Source organism: Elgaria multicarinata, chromosome 7 (genome assembly GCF_023053635.1).
Source record: "Elgaria multicarinata webbii isolate HBS135686 ecotype San Diego chromosome 7, rElgMul1.1.pri, whole genome shotgun sequence".
NCBI lineage: Eukaryota > Metazoa > Chordata > Lepidosauria > Squamata > Anguidae > Elgaria > Elgaria multicarinata.
In genome coordinates, this window is record NC_086177.1 from 67,235,349 (window position 1) to 67,257,124 (window position 21,776).

A 21,776-nucleotide genomic window follows, 5' to 3' on the forward strand; every position below is an offset into this window, starting at 1 on the left:
CCTGGTATGCAAAGGATTGCTGCCTCCTGGTAGCAAAAACAACAATGTCGAAAGCTTAGTGCTACGGGGATAATTCGAAGGAAGCAGGTATGTGGGATGAAGCGAGGGAAAGTTCGGGTCATACAGTGCTTTATGCCCAATCTCTCTGTTTAGGGTGACCAGATACAAAAGAGGGCAGGGCTCCTGCAGCTTTAACTGTTGTGATGAAGAGGGGATTTCACCAGGTGCTGCTTGCATACCAATGGCACCTGCTGAAATTATTATTATTATTATTTATTTATATAGCACCATCAATGTACATGGTGCTGTACAGATAACACAGTAAATAGCAAGACCCAGGAGCCCTGTCCTCCTTTTCATATGATCATTCTATCTCTGCTCCACAGCAAGAACCTATTTCAAAGGGGAAATTGACAATTAACTTTAAAGCCATGGCTGAAAAGCAGTGTGCGGTGGGTCGGTGGATAAATCTGCACAATAACACACAGAACCAGTCTTTACAAGCCATAGCTGCCAGCAAGCAAGCCATATCACAAAAGGGGAAATTTATTTATTTGAGTTGTACCTCACCTTTCTACCCAAAAAAATGGCACTCAAGGCAACCTACTATCACAGATAAATAACCATGCCTTGACCTGCTGATGAAAGGACAGCAGAGAGGAAGCCAACCTTCCCTTCCCTCTGCAAGCAGTTTCATAGCCTGGGAGCAGCCAGTGAGATGGTCCTCTCTCACATTGCTACCAAATGCACTTCTGAAAGTGGCAGTACCAAAAGAAGGGCCTCCCCACAAAGATCTTATACTGTGGGAAGTCTCTCTCTAAAGTGGGCATATGGCTTTCTCTATCATGCCTGCAAAGCACCAGGTAGAAGTAATTATTATGAAATGATGATGATAACAACAATAACATCCCCATAGAAGTTAGTCTTAGGCCATGTTCGGACGACATATTAGGCAACAAAGGTGGGAATAGCACACTTACTGTGCGCTATTTTGCTGGTACTCCCCACACAACATGTTGCCCCTCACCTTGTCGTGCGGCTGAAAGTCTCGACGTCCTTCTGGGTGGCTGGTGCTCCTCCCTCAGTCCCCCCCAGCCCTATCCCATCAGCCTTTGTGAGTTCTGCTGGCTATACAGGAGCAGCCATGGTGTTTTTGGCTGCTCCTGCTGGAGAACTCTATAACCTATGGAATAGTGCACTCAATGGGGTGAGATTATACCATGGAATAATTGTTGCTACTTCCTCTTTCTTCGTTATGTGACAAAAGAGGAAGCTGTTTTCCACTTTCCTGGGACGGCAGCTGGATGCCAAAGCAACGGTAGTGAAACTCTATTCCCACCTCCCACCCACCCCGTCTGATGACGGTCTGTATGTTTTCCATCAGGACTTGGCTATTTCCACCTGACTTGGCACACTCCATCCAAATAGACTATACCTAAACAATTCTGTCTACTTTAATGATAGTGAAATAGTACTACATGGGTGGAAATTTGGCTAACTTTGCTACTCCACTTGAAAGTAATTGTGTCCGTCTCAAAGGAGCTGGGAACTGGTTGTCACATGCAGCTAATAAGCACAAGGCACTAAGGGGAAAGTACCAATAGGAATGGGCATGGGCGTTAAATAACATAATTGCTAAAATAATGGTGTTCCAAATTTGGAATGGTTTCAGAAATAACATGTTTCTCAATAGATCCAGTTCCAATGTAACATTTAGAGTGTAAGCAAAATTATACTGTGTGGTTGGGTGGTGAGTGTTAGTGTGTGAGTGTTGTTTTACCTTCCTCACCTTCCCCGTCACATGACTCTGATGTCTACATGACATGCACAAACTTGCTGATTCATGGGAAAGTCTGGGACTGGCTTCAATTACTTCACTTTTATTTATTTATTTATTGCATTTTTAGACTGCCCAATAGCCGAATCACTTTGGGCGGTTCACTTTCCTGTGTTGTGCCAGTTTCAAATATTCCAAAGAGTCACCTTTCCTAGTGAAGTTCCTATCCATCTGTGTTATGTCTGTTTCCGATGTTCCAAAGAGTTCCTAGTAGAGTTCCTATCTGTTAAGTTACTTTCATAGTTTCTCTATTATAACTGTTCCACATTCTAACTAGTTCCGAGATCTTATTGATATAGGGTGGGATATAAATGTTTTAAATAAATAAATAGTGTATTCTTTCCATTGGAGGTTCATGGCCAGTCTAACTGGTGTGGTGGAAAGGGGGTCACTGGAGGCAGAGCCAAGGAGAAGAACACACTATAGGAGTAAGGATTGCGTCCAGAAGTTCTACTATAGGGAGAAATTGTGACCTTTATAGGAAGAAATTGTTGAAAAGGTGCTCTTGAATATTGGTATAGATAATCACAGGTTGTTGTTTTTTTAAGTGTGTCCTAGCAAGCAGAAAACAGGAGGAATTTAACCAGGAATGTGTTTTCTACACAGAGCAACATAGAGAAAGCAATTTCTAACAAAGAACCCTTATAGATTTATTTCTTTATTTGTAGTTATAGCAGGGGTGGGGGTGGGGAGATGATTTAAACCAAATGGGAACAAAGATTTTGTTGCATTTTATAACCCAGCACCATGAATTTCTCCAGACACCTAAAATAGAGAATGGAAAGATTTTTTTTCTTTAGACTGTATCAAAACTAAGAGTTCCATCTCTTGCTAGTTATAAATCCTTCCCGGAACAATGTTATTTTTGGAACCTTTATATGTAACAGTTACGCAGTTGGAACTGAAACGCTTGGAACTGAAACATTTGGAATGGTTCCACAAATACAATATTTTGGCGCATCTCTACTGACGAAGGGCAGAAGACAGAGGGTGGTAGATGGAGAAGGCAAGAAGCCCTGCATATGAAGTTCTACAACAGACAGGTAGTCTGACCACTTTGGACATTACCAAAGGCTGCCAAGTCAGCTCTTATTAGAGATACGGATGCTCCTGTATCTAACATCCCCATAACAATTTTATCCCTTATCTGCATAGATTTTTTGCACATGCAGATTGCCTCCTCAGCCTTTATTATTATAAAACCCACAAGTATGTTTTACTTTTTGTACTACCTCTTCTCCAGTTTTGTTTGACATGCTTACACTCTGTACTTCTTTACCTCCAGAGGTCACTTTTTGTTTTGGACACTCTGCTGAAAAAATATCTTTCTGGTTACAACCGTAGCAACTCTTTCCCTTCCACTGAGGGTTTTTGGTATGGTGTTGCTTTTTCACCATGACAAAACTCTCCCCTCTTTTTACAGGAAACTATGTTACTTTCTAACTAAATTTCTTATCACTCTCAAATTGTAAACTACTAACATACCTCTCATGATTGAGAACCAGCTGGTCTGCAATTTCTGCAGTTTGCATTGGTGCTCTGCTTTTTCCTTGGCTTTATTTTCCTAGGAATATAAAAATAAAACTGATCCAGACCCAAAGGTTAAGCCATTTCCACAACAGATCGTTCAGTTTAACTGCAAACTCCATCATAGACCAAGATCTCCCCACCCGATGAAATGGTCTAAAACCTTTTCTAAAGTATTCAGGTGCTAACTGGTATGTTTTATAAACCATTTCCTTAAATGCTGTATGAGATCACCAAGCTCAGGTGTTTTTGGTCAAGCTGTAGCTGGCTTTCCTGGAGATGTTGTTGCTCCTGACATTGCTCAGCTTCTTGCTGATGCTGCACCTCATGCTGTTGAGCCATCAGCCTACATTGGTCAGCATGCTGTTCAGCATCCATCTTCATATGTTTTTCATCCAGCTGAATCTGTTCTGAATTCAAGTGTTTAATCCTGGGCAACTTTGGTTACTGTTGCGGGCTGGAGGGCTGCTGCAGAGCCTGAGAGTGTTTGTTTGCCCCGCCCACTCCTACAGGTACTAAAGGGACCAGAGTGCTGGAGGTACGAGCTGAAGGACGAGAGACAAAGGGCTCTCGGCCTGAGGCTCTACGCCGTAGGCAAGAAGCCATGCAAGAGGAACTGCCTCATCGCAAATAAAGACTCCGGAGTGTGCTTTGCGATCAGCAAACTTGGCTCTGAGGAGAGGAGTGAACATCCATAACATACAAACAAACAAGTCCCTGCTTGGAGGGAAGGGAATCGGTTCATGTTTTATGCTGCTCTAGTTTAATATTTTAATATTTTTAATATCTTAGCCAATATTTTAATATTTTTAATATCTTAGCGATACTCCATATACAGAAAATGCTGGGAAAAAACGGCTTTGGAGGCTGCAGTGCTGTGTGAGTCTCCGTGACTCTTACAATTTTTTTTTAGAAGTTTTACTGTTTTATTGACCTATTTTAAGTAGTTTTATTTAGGGGTGTGCACGGACCCCCCGCTCCGCTTCTCTTCCAGATCTGCAATTTGTGGATCGGCCCGCTCCGCCCCACCCCCGCTCCGCCTATGTCCGCTCCGCTCTGCTCGGAGCTCCGGATCCGGATCGGAGCCCCGTTTTTCCCCCCCATAGGCTTGCATTAAGCTAAAAAAGTATACAACTTTTTTTCTGTGAAATTTAGAAACCTCAAGTTTGGCACCATGACACCTCATGGGGGTATACACACGCACGCCAAGTTTCAAGGCAATCCCATCATCCCCTGATTTTTGGGGAATTTATGAAAATCGGGCACCCCATTCACACCCCTTTCCATAGCTCCGTCAATTTGCACGTTAGAAACCTCAAACTCACCACCATGACAGCTTATCCAGGGATACATATGCACGCTGAGATTCAAGGCAGTCCCATCATCCCCTGATTTTTGGGGAATTTATGAAAATCGGGCACCCCATTCACACCCCTTTCCATAGCTCCGTCAATTTGCACATTAGAAACCTCAAACTCACCACCATGAAAGCTTATCCAGGGATACATACGCATGCCGAGACTCAAGGCAGTCCCATCATCCCCTGATTTTGGGGGAATTTATGAAAATCCAACATCCCATTCACACCCCTTTCCATAGCTCCGTCAATTTGCACGTGAAAATCTCAAACTCACCACCATGAAAGCTTATCCAGGGATGCATATCTACTCCCCAATTCATGGCATGTTGGGATTTCCTTTGAAATGGCCCCATTGAGATGTCTGCAGGTTTAAGCCCGGCCAAAAATCAGGGGATGATGGGACTGCCTTGAGTCTTGGTGTGCGTGTGTATACCTCCATGAGGTGTCATGGTGCCAAACTTGAGGTTTCTAACTTTAACAGAAAAAAAGTTGTATACTTTTTTAGCTTAATGCAAGCCTATGGGGGGGGGGGGAAACGGAGCTCCGAGCGGAGCGGAGTGGACATAGGCGGAGCGGGGGCGGGGTGGAGCAGCCCGATCCGCAAATCGCAGATCTGGAAGTGAAGCGGAGCGGGGGGTCCGTGCACGCCCCTAATTTTTACCGACCCAGACACTATACAATCAGCTCAGGCTGATATGCAGGATGTCACTTTCTCCTCCCTCCCCCCCTGGAATTCAGTCTCTAAGGAGGAAGTGATCGAATTAATCCAACAACTTAAAGGGGGTAAGGCACCCGGCATAGATTTTATCCCTGCTGAATTTATTAAAATCAATCAGGATTGGTGGGCCCCTTTGTTAGCCGCCCTTTTTACCTTTATAAATCAATCTGGCAAAATCCCTGACAGTTGGAGACATGCAATTGTGGTTCCGATATACAAAAAGGGACATCCAAAGGACCCTGGGAATTTTAGACCTATTAGCCTGCTCTCAATAACAGGCAAGCTCTATGCTCGATTTCTATCTAATAGACTAACTGACATCCTCGAGGCCAATAATGTTGTCACAGAGGCCCAAGCTGCCTTTAGAAAGAACCACTCCACCTCTGATCATGGTCTGATTCTTTTTCACTTAGCGGAGAAACATCTTAAATTTCTACGTAGCAAACTGTTTGTCGCCTTCATGGATCTGAAGTCCGCTTTCGACTCCATCCCTAGAACTAAACTATGGGAGAAATTAGATAAGATCCTGGTGGACAAAAGACTTCTTAATCTTATAATGGTTCTATACAGCGACAGCAGGATGCGAGTTAGATGTGGCACACAGGGACAGCTTTCAGATGAAATTCTTATGTCTAGAGGAGTAAGACAGGGCTGTATCCTCGCACCTACGCTATTTAACTTATACATAAATGATATTGAGGAGGCCCTGTCTGACCACGAAGGACACTTGCCCAAACTTGGCGCAAGGAAAATTCCTATTTTACTTTACGCAGACGATGCTGTTATTCCCTTCTGCTCTAGACCTGGTTTGAAACATCTTTTAATGAAATTCTCTCTAAAGTCATGGTCTTTGAAAATAGATTTTCTCAACGTCGGTGGTCCCTTGATGAGCATATCCTGGAACAGGTGAAAAATTTCTCTTACCTGGGGCTGTTATTCCATCATACCGTGTCCTGGAGTGCCCATAGATCAGCCACCCTTAATAAAGCTTCAGTCAGTTCAGCCGCAATAACACACTTTTTCTTTACTAAAGGGGGAATGTTTATACCGTCTGCCATCAAAGTGTTTAATGCCAAGTCTGCAGCCCAGCTTTTATATGCCTCCAATATCTGGATAGGGGGATTAACATCTGAGATAGATAGGCTACAGACAAGGTTTTTGAGGACCCTTCTTCAACTCCCAAAGTGTGTCCCTAATTCTGTACTTTTGTTGGAAACTGGGGAAAGCTCTCTTTCGCTTAAGGCTTGGTGGTCTGCCTTAAAATTTTGGATGGAAGTTAGTCTTTTTGGAAGGGGTTCAGGTCTGCTTCCGTGTCTGGCTCAGGACAACTATGTGAACAGCTGGTCCAATCTTCTTGCCAGGAAGGCAGCTTCAATAGGTCTCTCCTCTTCCCTCCTCCTTAATCTGGGCTTGAATTTTGCTTTTAAATCTGTTAAACAAAGACTGTGGGATATAGCCTTCTGCGACTTACGCACTCGCTCTCCCAGTGCATTGCATGTTCATTATGTTGGGCCTCTTCAGCTGGCTGACTATCTAAAGAACCTGTCGGTCGCTAAATATCGTATTGCTTTCTCCAAGCCCAGATGCAATGTTTATTCTATTGAATTACTTCAGGGCAGATATGCTGGTGTCCCTTATCAGGAACGACTGTGCCCCTGTAGGAATATGGAAGTGGAGACGATGGAGCATATCTTTCTGTCCTGTAGCTTTTATAATCAGGCCCGTCATCTTATGATCACCCCATTGTTGAGCAAACTGTCCAGAAGTTCAGACAAATTTTATGTTAAGTTTCTGTTGGAAGATAAGTCCTCAAGAGTAACTTTGGCTGTTGCTAAATTTCTTACAGGGGCGGCCAGGATTAGAGCTCTCTGTGTATTAGACTAAAGTTGATAATAGCTCTAACTGTATGATTTCATGTTTGATTCTTGTTTTTTCATGGATCTATGGATCGCAATAAAGAAGTATGGTATGGTTACTGTTGCATCATCACTTGCAAAAAGCCTAACTCTCAGATCTTTTACTAATTTCCCCTTATTCTGAAGGTTCTTCTCTTTGCAAACTTGGATCAAAGCTTCCTTACCCAAACTTTAATAGTCTGCCATTTCTATCTCCAGTTATGCCAGTGTTGCCTCTAAAAACACAATCCCCTTTTTTCTCTTTAAAAATAAAATCTAAAATACATTTTATTCTCTCTCTCTCTGGTTCCAATAACTTTAATCCCACCACTAGTGCACACATGGGGAATCTTCTCTCCAGCACTTCTACTAACTATGGGGAAACTGCTCCACAGGCACCTATGGGGTTCCTTATTTTCAGTAAATGCTTATATTTCAAGGCCTAAGGCACATTCTGCCCCTATAACATAGGGTTCCACTGACATCCTTCCTCCTTTTTTTGAGCATAGTCTTAGTAGCCTAGTATAAGAGGCTCAGGCATGAGATGGGCACCAACAGTACCGTCAAGATGAATGATTACATGAGGTAATTTATTAAGGAATGATCCTATGGCCTGCAGAAAGTATCTGAGGGGTCATAGGATAGTCTGTATTCTCAGCCTCCCTCCTCTTCCCTCTGAGATGTTTTTCTTAGATGGGCAAAATGCCCATCTAGTAAAAATACAGTATGGGAGGAACATTGCCTCCACTGCTCCAACCATCCTGCATAGGATGTCTGTAAGCTTCTGAGTTCAGAGGCTTGGGGTCATTACCATAGGATTGCACCCTAAAGGGATATTTTGTAGTGCTGTGCTCCGCTTCTCTTCAGTTCTTTGAAGTGATAGCGGACCAGGGGGCTTCGCCTCTCTTAAAAGCAGAGGAGAAGTGAGTTGGGGGGCTAGCGAAGCATAGCGAAGAGAAGTGACCACAAGCGTATCAATCCGCTTTTCACGAAGCGTTCCATCCGCCATTTTGGATCTTTTTTCCCCATAGGATTGCATTGTGGAAAAGATTAGCGTATAACTTTTTTGTTTTGAACCCCTCATCCCTGAAACTTACTGTGCTTGGAGAGTGGTGGTTGGGGGGCATTTGTGGAGAAGTTCAGACTTTTTCATCCTGCGGTTTGCTTGCTATTAGTTTGTTTAGAATGGCTTAAAGTGGGAGGAGGTAAGGTTTTTTTGAAGCGATGAGAGGCAGATTCAACTCCCAGTCATGATCACCTGATGAAGCATCCTCCAATCCCAATGTTGGAGGGGGGAATAAGCAAAACAGGATACTTAGTAACTTGGGATACTGGGTAACTTTTTTTTCTTTGTCTGAATGGACTTTTTCCAGTGTTTTTTGAAACAGTAGCCCCACCAAACGCCCAAACACAACCTTAAATCATATACTACTAAGTAATTAAATAACAGATAGGAAACACAGCACTGCTACCCACCCTAACCTCGGTGAACAACTGAATAGATGTGGTGCAAGGGGATGAGGTCCCCTAGAGCATGTGGACGTGCCCAGTGCACACTGCCCTGCCTTGGGGGGGTCATCAGAACCCTCCAAAGGGTAGCCATTGGAGAAGCCAAGGAGCACCATGAGTTGAAGTGTGATGCAGTTTCTCAAAGACTGGTACCTAGACAAGACCAGTCAAATTGGCACAATAGTTCCCCTCCCCCTGGGCACGTCCACTTTCCTCTTACTGGTAAAAGACAGACATAGCCTTTTTTAAAAAATCTTCTTGTTGTGATTCAGCAACACTACTGCTTTTAATTCCACCCCTCCTGTGTTTGTTTGTTTGTTTGTTTGTTTATTTATTTATATACCACCCCATGGCCCAAGCTCTCCTGGCTTTCCCTCTTCAGTGAAGTCAGGCAGGCTTTCATTGTGGTTCAACTTCTTATTGTTGTTATTATTATTATTAATATTATTAATATTAGTACTGCTATTATTAACGTTATTATTGTTGTTTAATAATGGCTGTGATCACATTGCAGTCTATCATCTCCGAAGCAAGGATCACAAAGCTTTACTCTAATCCTCATAAAATCTTTATTCTCCCAAATCATCTGTCCTATTGATTGCTATGGGCAAACACTTTGCAATGGATCCCTATGGTTTCTCTATGGAAAATTCTGTGCTATTATTGATTGCTATGGGCAAGCGCTTTGCAATGGATCCTTTTGGGCAGGAATGGAAAGATGTCAGAGCTATTAACATTTCTGAAAATGGGGTGTAGGATTTTCAAAAATTCCCCCAAAATCAGTGAAGGCTCAGATTTGCTTCCAACTGGGAATGAAGGTGGATAAATGGATAAGCTCTCATGGTGGTGATTTTGAGGTTTGTAATGTAAAAACTGACAGAGTTCTCAAAAGGGTTGTGAATTGGGGTTAGGGGGTGATGCTTAAAACGAAAAAAAATGCCAAAAATCAGGGCATGCTCGTATTTGCTTGGAGCGTGGCATGAATGTGGATACATGGATTAGCTGTCATGGTGCTGATTTTGAGGTTTGTAACATTAACAGTAAAAAAGTTATAGGTGTTTGAATTTCAATGCAAGTCTATGGGGGGGGGGAACACGGAGCTCCGATCCGGATCCCTGCAGCAGAGCGGACCATAGGCGGATCGATGCAGGGTGGAGCGGAAGACCAGGAGGGTGTGTTGGAGGAACTTAACCCTACCAATTGACTCCCTAAGACACGTAACCTTCCACACATGCTCAAATGTTTTTCTTGGAACATAGCAGGCTGGAAGGGGAAGATTAGGGACAGATCATTTATTAATTACATCCAATCCTTTGATATTGTTCTGCTCCAGGAGACTTGGGCTTGTGAACAGCTAACTTTCAATGGGTATATTGCTACATCACTGGCAGCAACTAAATCCTCAAACAAAGGCAGGCCCAAAGCAGGATTGCTTTGTCTGGATTCTGCAACCCTTAATGTGGAGGTGATTGCACTCCCTAATTGTGGAACTGTTGCTATGGCAACCCTAATTTAGAGTAGCTACCTTCAAGTCTTATTGTTCAACATCTATGTCCCTCCAATTACATGCAATTCTAGCAATAAAGCCCAATGGGAAGAACTAGAACAGTATATTACCCATACTGAGGCAAAGCTTCCATCAGCACAGGTCTTTATGGCCAGTGACTTATTTTATTTATTTATTTATTTAAGTATTTTTATGCCGCCATTCAGCCAAAAAAGGCTCTCATGGTGGCTTACAAAAGTATTTCTTGACAGTCCCTGCCCACAGGCTTACAATCTAAAAGACATGACACAAAAGGAAAGGGGATTGGGAGGGAGGAGGAGACTTCAATGCCCGGATTGGCCCCGATGATAATATATTTGCAGAATCTCGATATCTTAAAGGAATTGATCACACAATAGGGCAATCTCCATATACCAGACATTCAAAAGATGCTACAATAAATTTTGCTGGCACATGTCTAGCTCTTCTTGCATGCCGACATAATAAAATTATCTTGAATGAAAGCATTCCAGGCGATACGATGGGTGAGTTTATCTTCAGTTCTTTGTTAGGGAGTAGTGTGGTTGACTATGTCCTTGTTACCCAGTCATTTAGAAGAGCAGTTCAAGCTTTTTATGTTGATGATTATACAGATAGTGATCACTATCCTTTAGTGACATTAATTAACCCTCCCTCAAAGATTCACTTGCCTATTGGACCTCCATTATTGGACTACTCTCTGTCTTGTGTGAGAAGGATTAAATGGACTAATAGGACAGAGGGTATGTTCATCTCTTTTATAAAATCCACTGTCTGTCTGCAATTATATGAAAATATTCTAGCCTCTACTGGTGAAGGAAAGCTGTATCATTATGAGACAGATAGTTCTCTTGTTAGTTCTAAATATTATATGAATCAGACCTGGTTTGACCATGATTGTATGTTGCTCAAGAAACAGATTGGCCAGGTTTATTCTATATACCGTGACAGGGGTGATAAATGTCTTCCTGAAGTGTATTATGAACTGAAACGAGAATACAAAGCACTTATTATTCTAAAGAAAAGAGCTAAAGAGAGAGAGAAATGGAATGAACTACTATATGCTACACAAAAGAAGGATAGCAAAGTATTCTGGCAAATTGTCACAGGGACTCTGTCAGAGCGACAAAAACATCCTGCTTGTTGTATCTCCAACTGTGAGTGGGAAAGATACTTTTCTGCAATTCTCCAGGATCCAAATAATTTCTTAGCGTCCAGTTTCCAACTGTCCCCTGATGTCTCAGAGTGGCAATCTGTCACTCATTGTGAAATTGTCAATTTGATCACTGAACTTAAATCTGGTGAAGCTCCAGGCCCAGGTTCTATGCCCCCTGATCTTTTAAAATTTAATCCAGAATGGTGGGCTCCCCTATTAGCAGCTCTATTCATTTTTATTAATCATTCTGGAAAGATCCCAGATATCTGGAGTAAAGCGCTTATAGTCCCTATTTTTAAAAGAGGTGACAGGACCAATCCAGCAAATTACCATCCTATCAGTTTCTCTCAGTCATTGGGAAACTTTATGCCAGGTATTTAAAATGTAAGCTTCTAAATTGGATGGAGGATAATAATATAATCGGTGAGGAACAGATTGAGATTAAAGCAGGCTGCTCAACTTTAGATCATTGTTGTGTATTAGCTCACCTTGCAGAGAAATATACCTCATTTCCTGATGGTAAGCTTTTTACTGCCTTCATCGATCTTAAGTCTGTCTTCGACTTAGTTTCAAGGGAATTGCTATGGTCCAAATTATACAAAAGTTCTATGGACAAGCACCTACTGTTTCTCATTAGATGTCTGTATAATCAGACCTCTAGTCAAGTCAAATGTGGGCAGCAGGGACAACTTTCCAATTCAATCCTGGTTACAAGAGGTGTAAGACAGGGCTGTATTTTGGCCCCTCTTCTTTTTAATCTATTTTTAAATGATTTGGCTTCTTATCTTTGTAGTGTTGATTCCTATGCTCCCAAATTGTCCAACACCACTGTGCCTTTCCCTCTGTATGCTGATGATGCTGTACTGTTATCACTTTCTAGAATTGGGTTAAAATGATTACTCTCTGCATTTGGGACCTTTTGCTCTGAGAATAGTTTGACTATCAATTATAGTAAGGGGGAAGGTCGGACCCAGCAGGAGAGGGAAAGGCAGCTGGGCATCAGGGATGGCACATGGGGCGAGGGAAAGGCAGCAGGGCATCGGGCACAGGGGCGAGGGGAGGCCAGGCATCGGTCATGGGGGGAGGATGGGCGAGCGAGGGGGGAGGGGGTCATCAGGCATTGGGAGGGGGAAGATGGGGCGGGAGGGGGGCCTTAATTTATTTTAAAAAAACCCTTACCTTCTCCGGAGTCTTCGGGCCGCACATGGCCCCTTTAACAAAAAAAAAACAAAAAAAAATGGCCGACGCTGAAGGGCTTCCGGAGTCCCTGCGCGTCGGCTGTCTAGGAGGCGGGGCGGCGCGCACTAAAATTAGCGCGCCGTCGCCCCGCCTCCCTGCTGGCTTTTCCAGCATAGTCTAGCAAGGCCCTTGGTCTAAACAAAGAAGGCAGACAATTAATTCAGCAAATACTAGTCAGCAGCTGATCCTAAGATTCTTTTTCATGCAAGGTGGTCAATTCATCCCTTTTGCACTTCAAATTTACAAAGCTAAGACTCTGGCCCAACTTACTTACGGTATTCCTATTTGGATACTGGGATTTAATGCCCAAATTGAAAGACTCCAATCTGTATTTCTTAGAAAACTACTGGGCCTCCCTTCCTGTGGGGGGAACACAGCTATTTATCTGGAAGTGGGTATTAGATCAGTTGAATGCAAGGCATGGATCGAGGCCTTTAAATGGTGGCTACGGCTACACTTCCTTGCAGCTCCTGGTAGCTATCTTGTTTTACTGCTCTCAGATTCCTATGTCACTCATTGGATGAGAGAGATGGAGAAGAAGCTACTTAGGCTGGGCTTCTCTTTGGAAGCTGTAGGCAACTATGGGCTCCAGAAGGCCCAATCTCTTGTTGTTCAAAGACTAATAGATCTAGATCTACAGCATTTAAGAACTGCTGTTAACAAATCTTGCTCTCCACTGCTCTACAATAATTTTAATAACTATGGGCTCACTGCAGCTTCATAGATGTATGCTTTAACCATTCCCAAGTATAGGAGATCATTTACGCTTGCTCGCTTTAATGTGTTGCCATCAGCATTACTAGAAGGAGAATTTATTAAGATCCCGGTTAATGAACGGATATGTCCCTGTGGTTCTGGAGCAATAGAATCTGTTGAATATGTCGTTTTGCATTGTAACATGTATGATGAATGCAGAAAAATCTTTCCTTTATTAACAGCCTTTTCTGGATATAGCCCCACAACGTTGGTATTAATCTGTTTAAAGGGAAGTGTCCTCCCATATTACTGAAAGGGTCTCTAAGTTTCTCATGTCCTCAATGCAAATTAGAAAAATAACATTGCAATCCTTCTGAGAGAAGCAACTCACCAAGCTGTATTTTGTTTTTATGTCACTTTTTATCTATCCTTTGTATGTTTTGGTGTTGATTTTGATGGTCTGTGACCGTAATAAATAGCAATGAATGAATGAATGAATGAATAAGGGTGGAGCGGACTTGATTCAGAAGTTGCGGATTGGGGGGGGGTCCGTGCACATCCCTAATATTTTGTACATAAGGGAACACTAATATCTGCTTTTGGATCGAGAACTATCACTTGAGGCACAGATGGACTCAGTGGCATGGAGCACCTTTTATCAGCTCAGTAACTACACACTTATCTGAACAGAGATAGCTTAGCTACAGCTATCCATGCCCTAATAAACTCTCATCTGGATTAGTGAAATGTGATATATATGGGGCTGCCTTTGAAAATGGTCCAGAAATTTCAGATGGTCCAAAACAGGGGACCTGTTAATGGGGACTGGCCAACGTGATCATATTATATCAGTACTTTTCAAACTGCACTGGCTTCCAGTCCATGTCTGGGCACAATTCAAATTGCTGCTATTAACATTCAAAGCCCTAAACAGCTTGGGCCTAGGTTATGTGATGTATTATCTCTTTCTATATGTACCTGCCCAGACCCTAAGGTCATCTCCTTCTCTGGGAGCCTCTTTCAAAGGAAGTGAGGTAGGTGGCTACCAGAAGAGGGCCTTTTCTGTTGTGACCCCCCAGCTATGGAATGAGCATCCTAGAGAGGTTCACCTGGTGCCTACATTGTGCTTTTCCAGCACCAGGTGAGGAACTTTTTATTTTCCAAGCATTTTAGCATTATAGCTGTGCTGTTTTAAATCTGTTACTGTATTTTAAATCTCTAAATTGATGCTAGGTTTTATTCTGGTTGTATTTTTATTCACAATTTGCGAATTGGGCCGCTGCGCTCCACCCCTGCTTCGCCTATGTCCGCTCTGCTCCGCTGCGGAGCTCCGGATCGGAACTCCGTTTCCCCCCCCCCCAGGCTTGCATTAAGCTAAAAAAGTATACAACTTTTTTTCTGTTAAAGTTAGAAACCTCAAGTTTGGCACCATGACACCTCATGGAGGTATACACACGCACGCCAAGAATCAAGGCAGTCCCATCATCCCCTGATTTTTGGGGAATTTATGAAAATCGGGCACCCCATTCACACCTCTTTCGATAGCTCCGTCAATTTGCACGTTAAAAACCTCAAACTTGCCACCATGACAGCTTATCCAGGGATACACATGCACGCCAAGACTCAAGGCAGTCCCATCATCCCCTGATTTTTGGGGAATTTATGAAAATCAGGCACCCCATTCACACCTCTTTCGATAGCTCCGTCAATTTGCACGTTAGAAACCTCAAACTCACCACCATGACAGCTTATCCAGGGATACACACACACGTCAAGACTCAAGGCAGTCCCATCATCCCCTGATTTTTGGGGAATTTATGAAAATCGGGGACCCCATTCACACCCCTTTCGATAGCTCCGTCAATTTGCACGTTAGAAAGTTACCTCAAACTCGCCACCATGACAGCTTATCCAGGAATACACATGCACGCCAAGACTCAAGGCAGTCCCATCATCCCCTGATTTTTGGGGAATTTATGAAAATCCAACACTCCATTCACACCCCTTTCGATAGCTCCATCAATTTGCACATTAGAAACCTCAAACTCGCCACCATGACAGCTTATCCAGGGATACACACGCATGCCAAGACTCAAGGCAGTCCCATCATCCCCTGATTTTTGGGGAATTTATGAAAATCGGGCACCCCATTCACACCCCTTTCGATAGCTCCGTCAATTTGCACGTTAGAAAGTTACCTCAAACTCGCCACCATGACAGCTTATCCAGGGATACACATGCATGCCAAGACTCAAGGCAGTCGCATCATCCCCTGATTTTTTGGGAATTTATGAAAATCGGGCACTCCATTTGCAGACATGGATTGTTCTCTGACATTTGGACAGATAAAAAAAAGAGATATGGGCACACTCACAGGTGCCATCTAGACCCACAATCATGCCAAGGTACAAGGCAATCCCATCATCCCCTGATATTTGGCGGGGCTTAAACCTGCAGACAGCTCAATGGGGCCATTTCAAAGGAAATCCCAACATGCCATGAATTGGGGAGTAGAGATCATCAACCTAATATGAATCTTCTTCCACACTTGAAAAATGGATTTGGAACTTCCAAAACTCCAAGTGAGCGCAGGAAGGTCTTCTCCCCTGAGTCAAAGCCAGACACAAACCATCCCTGCAAGGCGGGCAGGGGAGGAGGGAGGGAAGGCAGGCAGGCAGCAGACATTTCTGTTGGCATAAGGAAGTGAGCCAAGGATAAGCCAGTAATGCATATAAAATGGAATAAATAAATAAATAAATAAACGAAGGAGGGGTGGAATTAAAAGCAGCAATGTTGCTGAATAAACAGCAAGAAGAACTTTATAAAAAAGGCTATATCTGTCTTTTACCAGTAAGAGGGGGATGTGCCCAGGGGAGGGGGAAGCATCTGCCAATTTGACTGGTCCTAGTAGTAACCAGTCTTTTAAGAAGCAACGCTCTCAGTTCAACTCATGAAAGGCATTGCTCCACCAGGCTACTCTCTTTGGAGGGCTCTGAGACCCAGTCTTTTAAGAAGCAACGCTCTCACTTCAACTCATGAAAGGCATTGCTCCACCGGGTTACTCTCTTTGGAGGGCTCTGATGGCCCTCCAAGTACAGGAGAGAGTGAGGGCACGTCCACATGGCATGCCCTAGGGGAGCTCATCCCCTTGCACCACATCTTTTCAGTTGTTCCCCAAAGTTAGGGTGGGTAGCAGTGCTCTTTTATTATTGGCTTAGTATATGATTTCACAGGTTGTGTTTGTGCATTTGGTGGGGCTACTGTTTTAAAAAAACACTGGGAAAAGTCCATTCAGAATAAGAAAGAGAAGTTCCCAGAATCCCAAGTTACCCGTTTTGCCTATCCCCTCCTCCAACTTTGGGATCATGTGATCATGACCGGGAGTTGACTCTGCCCCTCAGCCCTTCGGAAAAGGTATTTTTCCCGCCGTTTTTTTTAAAAAATCTAGCAAGCGAACTGTACCACGCAGAGAGCTGAGAGTAGGCTCAAAATGACCCCCATCCATGACTCTCTAAGCACAAGACGTTTCAGAAAGATAGCTTCAAAAACAACACAGTTATCCCCTTTTCTTTTCCGCAATGCAATCCTATGGGCGAAATGTTTCAAAATGGCGGTCGGATCGGTCCGCGGAAAGAGAAGCGCTCCGAAAATGGGCGCTTCTCTTCGCCTTGCTTCTAGGGGTCCGCGGTCCGCTTATACTCCGCCTCTGGGCAAGGCGGAGCAGGCCAATTCGCTCCTGCTTCTACGCTTCTAATCGGAGCGGAGCACATGCCTAATTTTTATGCTGTTTTAAACTCCTATATTTTATACTGTTTTATGTTGTACTTTCTCATTTTAATCTTTGTAAACTGCCCAGAGAGCTTCAGCTATTGGATGGTATAGAAATGTAATAAATAAATAATATTTACTTAGGGGCTTTCAAAAGAATCCTTGCTGACACTTCTTAAAGACTCCAGAGACACTGTTGCTATTACAAGCTCTTAATTACTCCTTTTATCTTGGGCCAAATTAAACTTCACCCGAGCCAGATACACTCACACCCAGCTCCAGCTCTTGGGTACAGTCTTTGCTTGACTCCCAAAGGTCTTCCTGTTGTATTTCTGGCTACTTGGACAGTTTATCTTGATTTTAATGCCTGCTTGTGTAACCTTCTTCTGGCAATTTCCTGCCATAACACACACAGCCACCTGCTGCCTGCTCCTGATCTTCACCAGTCATGTATAGTTATCCTATAGAGAAGAAATATTAGTGCAGTGGCACAAAAAAGTTTGTGAACCTTAATGATAATTACAGAAATTCCATAGTCTTACCATGATAGCCTTTGTAAATCAAAACCAGTCCCTTTCTAAATATCCAGTATGGTTTATATTAATCAATTCCATGTCTTGTGAAATAAAACAATGTATAAATTAGGCCAACAATAAGTACTTAAGAGTCAGGGTGTGTGCAAAAGTAAGTGAAGCCCTGGTTGCATCAGTGCATCAGGCCCACCTTATAAAAAGATCAATAACTTTGTGAGTTTGGTCTTCACCATATGATTGAGTGCCATGCTCAAGAGATCTATGAGGACCTCAGAAAAGCAGTTATTGCTGTCTAGAAAGGGTTACAAAACCATTTCTAAGGATTTGGGGCTCCACCAATACATTCTCAGACAGATAGTTTACAAAAGGAGACTGTTCAAGACCACAGTTACTCTACTCAGGAGTGGTTGTACATCATCCAGGAGGCCAAAAAGAGCCCTAGAGTAACAAGCAAGGATCTGCAGGTCACTCTCATTTTAGCTAATGTGGGTGTCCATGACTGAACAAGAATGGTGTTCCTGGGATGATAGCCAGGAGGAAACCACTGCTCTCTAAAAGAACATTGCTGCTCATCTGAAGTTTGCTAAAGATCCCATAGGTGCTCTCTGAGTCTTCGGGAACAATGTTCTCTGGACAGATGAATCACAAGTAGAGCTTAATGGCCTCAATGAGAAATGTTACATTTGGTGAAAAACAAACACTGAATTCGAACAGGAGAACCTCATCCCAATTGTCAAGCATGGTGGTGAGGATGTGATGGTTTAGGCCTGCTTTGTGCCTCAGGACCTGGATGGTAGTTCATCATTGACATAAACCTGAATTCTGCAGTGTATCAAAAGATTCTAGAGTTAGAATGTCAGGTCATCCTTCTGTGAGCTAAAGCTGAACCGAAAGTGAGTCATGCAACTAATAGCAGATCTACAAAAGAATGGCAGCAGAAGGAGAAATCCTGCATTTTAGAATGGCCTACTCAAAGTCTGGCCCTAAAACCCATTGAAATGTTGTGGCAGGATGTGAAGTGAGCTGTTCCTGCAAGGAAGCCCTCCAAAGTCACTGAGCAGAATCAGTTCTATAAGGAGAAAAGGGGAAAAAATCTGCAAAACCGTTGCAAAGTGTTTAAGGGGGGAAATGTAAAAAAAAATCATTAAAAATCAACAGATAACCCAATCCAACCCAAATTTGGTATGCTTAAAGGTGTCTTTAATATCTATTACTGTGCCAATTTTGATGTCTTTATCTTTAAAGCTTACGCAGATGTAAGCATTTGTTTAAATTTTCTTTAAACATATCAAATCCTGCTCCTTTGCCCCAGTGGTCGCTTGGAAAACAACAAAAGATTCACTCGAAAACTACTAGCAAAATACCTCAATTCTTTTCTCTTTATAGCACAATTAAAGCAGGATGCATGGAAGTACTTCACAGTCAAAGCAAATTATAAACTGAAAAACTTCAGAGTATTTCACAATAAAAGCAGATTATAAGATGGAAAACTTGGGAGTCCTTTGCACACAATTCGCAGTGATTGCACAGTATAACGCTGGTGTGATAAAGCTCTGAATCTAAAGGTTCACATACTTTTTCACACATGGATATTGAATGTTGAATCAGTTGTGGATAAATATGTGTTGAAAAGGCATCATGTTTGAATGTCATTTGTTCTTTATCTAGACTTTTCATGAATCCTTGGATAGTTTAAAAATTGGTTTAGATGTATGTTGTCTCTCTGTGTGTTTTCTGTCTATATATTTTTATGTAGACAGTTTTGTACTTTGTATAATGCATTTGTAATAGTTTTTTTAATTTTTGTGAACCACCCAGAGAGCTTCAACTATGGGGTAATATAGAAATATAATAAATGCAATATCACCACCATCAGCATCACGATTCACAGGAACAAATCCATTTATATGCTACGTTAGCAAGTTAAGAGAGCAACTAAAATTTTGCTAATGTTGTGAAAAGTCTTCCTTTCACAAACAAGAACAATCACTGCAAAAATATCCACATTTAGCTAACAAAGCTTTGACTATGGCCAGATCTACACCAAGCAGGATATGACACTTTGAAAACAGCTTGAAAACTCTATATGGAGTGTGTGCTGGGGCCCAACAGTTGTCACTACTGTTATAAAACATTTTAAAGCGGTGGTGTAGATCCTGCCTAGAAGTAGCTATTCCAAATCAGCTCAGGTATAAATAGTAGAAGATACATCGCCATCAAAGTGTTACAATTTAAACCAGTTATCCAAAGCAGCAGAGTTACAACACTACAGCAGAAATGAGAATAAGCCTTACAAGAAAGCAACAGACTATATTTATATAGTATATTCAGGTTAATTTGTCCTTCCTGCTGTGGTTATAAAATCTTTCCAGCAGTGCTCTTCCGATGCAGCCTGGTTGTTTTTGGTGTTTGTCTATTAAAGTCTGTAAGGCATTCTTTGTCTGTTAAGAGAAGGAAAAATCATATTTCATGCTCTGTAAATTAAAGGTTAGGTTATTGCATGTACTTTAATATACCTAATCATTTAAATCCTGGTTTTAAAGCAGCAAAATAAACAAAAACTGAATGGAAGGAAAAGTTCTATTTGAAGATTTTAGCATAGTGTTATTGTTGTTTTTAAACAACATGGAACATGATCAGGTATGTTCTTTACATGTGCTTTTGGGTGTATGCAGCCCTCCATGCACTTCATGAATGGGAAGGATTGGCTAAAGGGAATTCATAGTGTATAGTCCATAAATTTTTGTGAACTGCCCAGAGAGCTTTGGCTATTGGGCAGTATAAAAATGTAATAAGTAAAATAAATAAAATAATTAGCATGAGCCTAGCTGCACACCGTGATCAACACCTGAGGCCCTCCTCAACAAGCAAGAAAGCTTTCTCAGGGAGGGCTGTCCGATAGTGGAATGCTCTCCTTAGTGAGGTATGCCTGGTACCAGCACCTTTTTCTGCTTCACAGTGCCCAGCCTCCATCTGGTGAGCACCTCTGCACTTTGAGGGAAACCCCGAGTCATGGAACAGAAATTACCTCTCATTTCATCCCTCATTCTCCATGAAAGAAAAGAGATATTGGGTTTTGCAAAAAAATAAGTAAAAAAATGGCATCTGCATTTCATAGCTGCCCCTGCAAAATATGCTGAAAAAGCCAGACTACCTTTTCCTTCTTCCATGGAGCAGGGAGTTGGTTCCCACCCTCCCGATTTACCATGTGTTTGTTTGCAGAAGGCAGCAGCCAACTCTTTCTGAAAAAAATTCAACTAAGACATCAAAAAAGAGGGCAATGAAAATCAGTTGTGAAAATTAATGACTTTGTGAGAGTTATCAAACAGTACTGAGATTTGTACTCTGACATACAAATCAGCATACCTTTTTGACCAGCTCTTCAGCAGTTGTATTTGGATCATATGGAATGGGCTCTCCAATGTATGTGTTCCATTTGACTGGAAACCCACCATATATAGGAACCACTGGCATTCGGTATTTTTCATACAATTTTTGCAGTGCTGCTGTATAATTAAATAGTAAAGTTAGGTAATGGGTTAACATACATGAGCCAGTTTTCAAGTTCTTCTTTAGATGGATAAGATGAAATTACATCTGCAAAATGAGGCCCTATCTTTTATATGATATAAGGAATGCATTCATTCTGCATCCTGTGTTTTAACAGGTAAGGTCTGCTGAAAGTAAAGTGTAATGCGACATCACAATATTCAGGCTGTCTCTAAACAAGCTATTTATACCATTTAGAAAATAAATCCAGGAAATCGTCCATGTGCTGGTGGCGTTGTGCTATAATTCTGCCACTAGATGGCGTTGTTTCATTGATTTCAATGGAAGTTCAAACTCAAGGCAGAGTTAGGAAGTATTCCATTCAAACCATGTGGCTGCTTGTGTAATGAACTGATTGTGATCTTGGTGTGGAAATGGAAGCAGAAAGCAGCAGGTTTTTTTTTAATGTAGAGAAGTTCTCAGTGTTTTCCCACTCTAGATCATTCTAGATCAAATGGCTGCTA

The 21,776-nt window shown here is 42.3% G+C and overlaps 1 protein-coding gene and 1 long non-coding RNA gene across 3 annotated transcripts in view; both read right to left on the bottom strand.

Annotated features, from left to right (window-relative positions):
* The window catches only part of LOC134401627 (uncharacterized), a 218,245-nt gene that overhangs the window by 21,579 nt on the left and 174,890 nt on the right, over nt 1–21,776 (bottom strand). The window lies entirely within an intron of this gene.
* LOC134401623 (DGAT1/2-independent enzyme synthesizing storage lipids-like) overlaps nt 19,938–21,776 on the bottom strand; it is a 35,225-nt gene continuing 33,386 nt past the window's right edge. For both annotated transcript variants that reach the window (XM_063130735.1, XM_063130736.1), the window contains exons 6-7: nt 21,130–21,269; nt 19,938–20,204 (exon numbers count right to left, since the gene is read on the bottom strand). In XM_063130735.1, coding sequence (XP_062986805.1) covers nt 20,091–20,204; nt 21,130–21,269 — 254 coding nt within the window. In that variant the 3' untranslated portion in view covers nt 19,938–20,090. The remainder of the gene's footprint in view (nt 20,205–21,129; nt 21,270–21,776) is intronic.